This window comes from Electrophorus electricus, chromosome 2, assembly GCF_041902795.1.
Source record: "Electrophorus electricus isolate QZ-2024a chromosome 2, ASM4190279v1, whole genome shotgun sequence".
Classification (NCBI taxonomy): domain Eukaryota; kingdom Metazoa; phylum Chordata; class Actinopteri; order Gymnotiformes; family Gymnotidae; genus Electrophorus; species Electrophorus electricus.
Window position 1 is genome coordinate 41,084,235 of NC_137498.1, and position 7,500 is coordinate 41,091,734.

General features: G+C 43.9%; 2 protein-coding genes across 8 annotated transcripts in view; one reads left to right on the plus strand and one right to left on the minus strand.

The window, feature by feature from the left end:
* dtnbp1b (dystrobrevin binding protein 1b) overlaps positions 1 to 3,236 on the plus strand; it is a 23,678-nt gene extending 20,442 nt beyond the window's left edge. For all 3 annotated transcript variants that reach the window (XM_027019722.3, XM_081703867.1, XM_081703860.1), the window contains 2 exons: positions 2,013 to 2,147; positions 2,747 to 3,236. In XM_027019722.3, coding sequence (XP_026875523.3) covers positions 2,013 to 2,147; positions 2,747 to 3,081 — 470 coding nt within the window. In that variant the 3' untranslated portion in view covers positions 3,082 to 3,236. The remainder of the gene's footprint in view (positions 1 to 2,012; positions 2,148 to 2,746) is intronic.
* A 258-nt stretch (positions 3,237 to 3,494) lies between these two features.
* jarid2b (jumonji and AT-rich interaction domain containing 2b) overlaps positions 3,495 to 7,500 on the minus strand; it is an 88,944-nt gene continuing 84,938 nt past the window's right edge. For 3 of the 5 annotated variants that reach the window (XM_081703848.1, XM_081703841.1, XM_081703852.1), the window contains 5 exons: positions 7,369 to 7,500; positions 7,070 to 7,200; positions 6,683 to 6,866; positions 6,369 to 6,476; positions 3,495 to 5,815 (listed from right to left, as the gene is read on the minus strand). The exon at positions 7,369 to 7,500 is cut by the window's right edge and continues 99 nt beyond it. In XM_081703848.1, coding sequence (XP_081559974.1) covers positions 5,603 to 5,815; positions 6,369 to 6,476; positions 6,683 to 6,866; positions 7,070 to 7,200; positions 7,369 to 7,500 — 768 coding nt within the window. In that variant the 3' untranslated portion in view covers positions 3,495 to 5,602. The remainder of the gene's footprint in view (positions 5,816 to 6,368; positions 6,477 to 6,682; positions 6,867 to 7,069; positions 7,201 to 7,368) is intronic. The other 2 variants (XM_035528955.2, XR_014118953.1) reach the window with 2 other exon arrangements.

Below are 7,500 nucleotides of genomic sequence, written 5' to 3' on the forward strand. Positions count from 1 at the left end.
ACAGAGAAATACAGCTAAAAAAACAACAAACAAAGAAGTTTTGGCCTTCTACTGTATAGCATGTCATAAATGTATCATTTTTCATAAGGTTATATAAAAACTTTGTTATATTCCAGGAAGACTGCACTTTGAAGAGTGGTTTCTGTCTCTAAAGCTCTCAGCTGTAGTTACTCACAATGTGCTTGCCTGGAGCCCAGTGTGTAGTCCATAAGAATGACAAATAATAAGAATAATGTGCTGGGTGTGCTTTTCCTCTCTCTTTTACCCCTCGCTCCTTTAAAATGGTTTGCCGGGACTGCACATTGAGATGAAGTCGTGCTAAGAAACACTGTGTGGGAGGGGGTAACAGTGGTTGCGACAACAGATGAGTCAGCGTCAGAGTCAACTCAAAGCCCACCAAACCAGGAAAACCAGGGACATGGCAACCCGTCTACTGCCGTCAGAGGAAGGATGGGATGTGGGGTCATGCAGGGACATTGCCAGGATGCAGGAATAATATGTTCCTCCAAAATAGCACACATCAAAATTTTTAACGTATAACACAGTGCAATGTGTTCAAATCTCCTGTATAACACCTTAGCCAATGCTGTTGAGGTACAGGCATGAGAACTGGGCATGGATAGATGTGTTTATTTTATTTATCAGCTGAAAGAGTAAGATTGACTGAGGTCATGTGTGGGTGAGAGACAACCCTGTATAAACACAACTAATAGATCTCTCTCTCTCTCTCTCTCTGATCCCCTTCTCTCTTCTTCACTGCTCTGATCTAACTCATCCCTGAGGTATGCAGCTCTCCGCTCTGTTTCACACCATCTCTGTTTCACTCACTTTCTCTCATAAACACACTCACACACTCACACACACACACACACACACAGAGTGAGGGCCAGCCCCTCTAGCTGTTCCCTGTGCACGTGATGCATGCTGGTATGGAATGGCATAGCCGCTATGGCACCAAGGAGATGAGTCCGGGGATTCCCTACAGTTCTGATCCAAACTAGCAAACAATCCAAGGAACCACTAACACAGCTTTACTTTCTGCTTATTAGTAAGCTCAAATATCAGTGCTGGAATTACCTTGTAGTCCAAAACTTTGACACTTTTCCCCTCCTTGGGTGTTCTAAATTACTCAACAAAAATAGTGCAAGACAAGGCGGTCACATTACTGTGTGCCATTTCATGCTCAGAACAGACACGTTCTGAATTCTAATCCACTGACTGTAAAGGCAGGGGCAAACTGTAAACGTCACGCAACACGTGTAAACTCACTTGTGAGTAGGCAGTTATTTTCAGCTGTAAATGTTGTATCGGCTTCAAAGATGTGTTTTTATAAATATTACGACCTGAAAAGTAAGTTGTTATAAATATGATTCAGCAAATGACATATCTGCCAATAAAATGTTGCAATTCAGAAACAGCTTTTACATGTAGGCTTTATTCACAGTTTGGATTTCTCTAGGTTAGGTAAAGCAAACAAGAATATGCCTTACAAATATATATTGTATAACAAATATATACTGTTAAAGAAAAGCTGTGCTGTGGGATATCAATACATCACTGGCTATCAACACACAGCACTGTGAATATTTACCCTCTTGGAACTGAGGGCACTATTATTTTCTGTTAAAAATCAAATCTATGTTGAAAAGGGCTGTATTTCTGTCTGGCCCACAATAAAACAAAAATAAATAAAGACCGTATGCACCATGAAATTGAACAAATTTATTGAAATAATAAAAATGCAGGTAAACAAACAAACAAACAAAAAACCTGACCCAGTAATACACAAGACTCTACAGATATATATAAAAAAAAAATGTTCATGGGTTAGTAAGAATCACTTCCTTCCGGGCCACCACACATACAGAGATTGAGATATATTTAATCAAGATTTCATCCTGGACTCAAATCTTTGCTGGAATAGTGCTGTGGAGGGCTGGTCATATAACAGATAACAAGGACAGAAAGACGGCGAGTCATGTTAGCCTTCCTGTGGTTTGCAGAGCCAATAGGAAGCATGAGTTCCATGGAGGTGAATGTGGACATGCTGGAGCAGATGGATTTGATAGATATGTCTGACCACGAGGCTCTGGACATGTTCCTCAATTCAGGAGGAGAGGACAACATTGCAGTGTCCCCTATGACAGGTACACACACACCCCCCCCCCCCCCCCCAAATGTTCTGTGCCATGTATGCATGACAGCTGCCCCGGACCAGAATGAATACAACAAAATGACAAATTAAAGCTGACACCTTTTTACACAGTCACACGGTGTTTTGTGTTATTCGTCTTCCATGAGCAGTGGCGCACTACTCCCTGGGTCTGCTTTCCCAATTAAACTCAATTGTCTTTCACAAATGCAAACCACATGCTGTTGAGTGCGTGTGTGCCTGGCTGGCACCCATGCTGAGCCTCCTACCGCCCAGGGTTCTGGAGCAAAGCCCCCCATCTCCGTCATGTAAACCAGAGGGGACATTTTCTGGGACCTCCGCTGAACGTAGTGCGACGTGCCACACAGGGTCCGGTAACCTCCGGGGCAGAACAAAACAGGCTTTTCGATTAGTGCTAATGACAGCAGGCAGGATTAGCCCAGCTTAGCCGGAGAGACCAGGGAAGCAAGATGACATCACTCCCCACCTCCTTCCCTGTACTTGCACTTCCTCTCCTCCGACTGCTTTCTCCAGCTCTCTACTCTTCTCGGATGTGTGTGTGTGTGTGTGTGTGTGTGTGTGTGTGTGTGGCAGGGCCAGATGTGGAGTCATTCACCACCGAGATCACACTGCAGGTGCCCACGCAGGCCGAGCTGAGGCACAAGCTCTCATCACGCTACTCCACCTGCACGGACTCCGCCAGCCAGGACAACGATGGTGGAGGAGGTGGAGGCAGTGGTGTCGATAAGGAAGAGAGAAGGGCTGATGTACCTGGCGCCCAGCTTGTGTCTAAGCACGAGAAACGGGTCCATGCAGACCCTGCTCAAGTGCAGGCAGAGCAGCAAAATCAACCGATCAAGAACTGTGCAAATAGTGATTCTTCAGGCACACAGGCACAAAAGAAAGATGTTAATGTGAAAGTGGAGTGAGTTTCCCCATCCTGTGTGCTACGCACTTGCATTATGAAGGATGCGTGCTTTATGTCAGCTGTGTTTTATGATACTATGGGGTTTTGTACAGCTACACGCCATGCAGTATTTACCAGTATTTACCTTCCACTTATCAATAAATGTCTCACCCTCCAGCTCAAAAGTCTATCTGCTGTTTTAACCCTAGAATGGTGATACAGACAATGCCAACGGCTACAGCAAGCTATACAGTCATCCTAATATTTATTATGGTCTAACCTTAAAACGCTGGTGAAAACATGCATCTAAGCTCCAGCTAACTTATTACAATCTGAAATAGATTAGTTCAGCCTGACAACATACTTTGATTAACTCAGTCTAGCAAGCACAAAGCAAGCTAAAACCCCACTAAGAAGGACAGACAATTAGACAGCTTGAAAGAGAAGTGACAGTGAATTGTCCATAAGTTTTATTAAACCTCAAGTACAAACTGGAAAAGTAAAAAACTGGCAATATAACCAACATGAAACCTTTACACATGTAGGGAAAGGCCAAGATGCAGTGTGAATAAATTAACTTTGCCATACTGTAGAAAAAGCAACAAAACCAGCAAAAAATTCAGAATAAAATACATTGTAAGGCCATAAAAACTTGACAACCACTTTTTTGTTGAAAACACCTGACCTGGTTTTCATTAAATACTCCTAAAACAGTTCAGTCTTCTGTAAAGGACAACAACCAACAAACTGGATTATAGTTTTTTTCTTGACAGTCACCACTGGCAAGCTCAGTGCAACATGAGTAGCTACTACATGGTTGAATTTTCAGTAATGAAAATGTAAAACCTTTTTTGTTTTAAGTATTTTTCCCTTTTCTTTAAAAAAGTAAAGCTAAAAAACAAAACAAATTAACCTGGGGTATTGGGGCACCGCTACTCCATATCTAAATTCTCAGTGATATAAGCAGCACTTAAAATGTATACACATCACCAGAGGAGCCCTGTAAGTGTTAAACTCTCACTGATGAAGAAACTGAAAGATAAGGCTTTTTCTTCATCACGCACTTCCTCCTCTCATCAGCTCTCTTTCGGTCACCCCAAACAAAGGCTCAAGTATTTAAAAGACATTTACAGGATTATGTACAAAGGATGATGGGTTTTTGTGAGTTCATTCATGGTACATCCACAAAAAGGAAAATGAAACCAAGGCAAAAGCAAAAGGGAGAAGAAAAACCAAACCAAACCAAAAAAGCTCAAACTGATTTTTTTTCACATTTCAAACCCTCTGCCTAAATGTCTCTGCTGAAGACAGCACATCCAATGAAATGGAAACAAAGGCAAAACACAAATAATAATAATAATAATAATAATAATAATAATAACAACAATAACAACAACAAATAATAGCAACAACAATAATAAAAAATAATAGCAACAACAATAATAATAATTACAGTAATACAATAATTAATGTTAACTGGTATGGATGAGTCAATAGGTTTGGAAGAATGGAATGTTAACACGATTGCACATGTTGAAGCCCTCTGGCTCCTCCGTTGTGTGATGTAGGACTCCTTTAATTCACTTTTTTCTACTGATATACAGTAAAACAATTTTAAAAAATCAAATAAAAATAACAGCACCAAAACAGATGGCCTTCCTCACTGAAGAACAGGCACAGATCGCCCTGATAAGAGTCAGTGGCATGGTGTCCATCTCCTCCTCTGGGGCGTAAAGCAACTGCCCTGAATGCCCACCCGCCCTCCCACCCTCTCACCTACCCACAGCCTGGAGATCAGCCGCACATGGAAACCAGTGTTCCCCTCTCCACTAAGGAAAAACAAAACAAAACAAAAAACCCCAATAATAAAAACAAACAGTCCTTGGATCTAAAAAGTAGAGATTAACAGATTAAAAGAAGCAGCCCCCAAAAGTTTCAAGTGTTACCTCGCCTCATCAAGAGGGCCGTTTTCGTTTTTTTCCTCCCGCTTATGAGCTGTGTGAGGACTGAAGAGGTCAGCCTTACTTTCAAGGGAAAGGGGAAAGCTAGCACATCAAGGCCACCTTCGATTCACTGAAGTCCCCATGCAGAATGAAGACCGAGGTCAGAGAGAGAAGGGCCAACGCGTGGCCTCCGTTCAGAGCCGAGACCGAGTGTGTATGCAGTCGACAGGGCACCAGCATGAGAACGGGAAGTCCAGGTGAGAGGAAACATCCCTCTCAGCCGCTAATCAAATCTACACCTTGGGAGTACATTTAATGCTAAAACTAAAATATTTGTAAATATCAAAATGAAAGACCAACAAACAAACCAAAAAAACAACAACAACAACAATAATAATATAACAATAACAACAACAACAATAATAACAACAACAACGACGACGACGACAACAACAACAACAACCTTCTTTCGCTCTAGTGCAAAAAAGGCAGCCTGCTCGAACACAGCAAGCTTTGCCATGTGGGGTTGGTGGGAAGATGTGGACAGAAGAGTTCTAGACACGTGATTGGGCAGAAGCTGAAGCTGAGGACAGTCAGGTCTCATGAGACCGCTGCAGTGGCACTTTTGGCCAGCTGGGCGGGGCCCGGCAGCTGGGCGGGGCCGGTCAGGCGTGATAGACACACCTCCACGGTGGCTCTCTTGCGGGGGCCACGCTTGGCAGCCGGCTTGCTGGGGCTGGAGCCGTTCCAGCTCTGCGCTGTGTTCCTCATGGCCTTACCACTTACCAGATTCACCAGGCTGTTGATCTGCTCCTGCACACACAGGATGAGGGAGAAGGATGAGATGCAGGGCTCAGGTGTGAGGGCAGGATCAACATTGCCTCATCAGAATCCCAAGAACCAGGACAATATATACAAAAGCTTGACAAATCATCAGAACAACCTCTATGAGCACATAACACCACCGCACTTCTGCATGCAAGGACATTATTCAAATAAATTAATTAATTAAATAAAAAATAAAGCCTTGGGAAGCTTTTAAAGCATGGACCCCCGCAGAGCTCCCCCTAGTGGTGTGGAATGGGCAGAAGGCTCCAATTCCAACTGACTATTTTCACACAGAAGGGTCGTTTTGCACTCAAACAGGAGCAGACAGACACACAGCTGCTTACTGACACCTTCACATTAAAATCTGACAACTGAGAACACTAAACAGAGCAGTGCTGGGGCCATCCAGCCCTGAAACCCTTCCTCTATGCCACAAGCAATTTCACATCAACACCTCCCCCTGCTGGCTGCTTTCAGGGAACCAAAAGTTAAGTTTTTAAATTTTTTATTTTTTATTTTTAAAAAATGTAAATAATACCTCATCATATCGGTACATCATTTTCAGCCCCCGACAGGATTTCTGCTTCTCGACGTAATGCAGTGCACACTCCAGACAGAACACCACGTTCTCATTCTCCTGCACCACCTGAAAAGACACCCAAACCCACAGTCTTTAGTTTACCCTGCACAACATTGCATGTTCATATGCAGCCACCACCCCTTGCATTGAAAAAATAGCAGCAAATCTCTCCTGAGGGACACAACTGCATTACTAGTTATTTTGGTGTGCAACGGAATTAATGCTGCAATATGTGCGTGTGTGTGTGTGTGTGTGTGTTTCCACTGCCTCACCATGGACAGGTAGCAGAGGTGCTGGCATGTCTGGCACCGCCTCTCGGACGACTCGAGCGCCAGCCACTTGCGGGGTCTCTTCCTGCCATCTCCGGCCACCTGACTGTTGTCGTGAGTGCCATAGCGGGCTGAGGAGAGCAGGCCAGCCTTGTACAGCTCCTGCCGTTGCCTCATTTCTATGTTCCTGCGGGACAGCAGTGCACGCACTCTTACACCACATGGAAGTCATCTGCAGATCTGATGACTGAAATAGTAAGTCTAAAAGTAAATCTACACTTCCGCAAAGGCTTTCAGAGAAGTGGAGCTCAATCGTCCAAGCCTGTCATAAATCTGAGGTCAACCGTGAACCAGCCGCTACTGTGAAGATCTCAGATAAAAGGAACCCACCCGAGGTCTTTGAGAAGAGAGGAGATTGTACTGAGTAGAAGTGCGTTCTCGCGTTTGGACTCGGCTGTGGCGATCTGGTACAGGAGCTTCTCCATAGAGAAGGGTTTGGCGATTCGCCTGTACTTCAGATCCTGTCGGAGGAAGTCCACAAAGCAGAGAGAAAAATCTTCCAAATGAACGAGGCAAAAGGTGGAAACCTTAGCTGTCACTTTTTCATACCTTTCATACATCAAATGTAATCAATTCTAACTCACATAAGGCAAGAACATAAATGGTGAAAAAAAAAGAGAGAAATGTACTCCATATGTCCAGGAGGTGGCAGCAGAGATCAGAGGTCCCAGGCTCACCTTCGCAGCCTCATAGCCCAGGTTCATCCAATGTGATGTGGCGAAGTGCACCGTCTCAGACACACTGTACCCACAGCACACCCT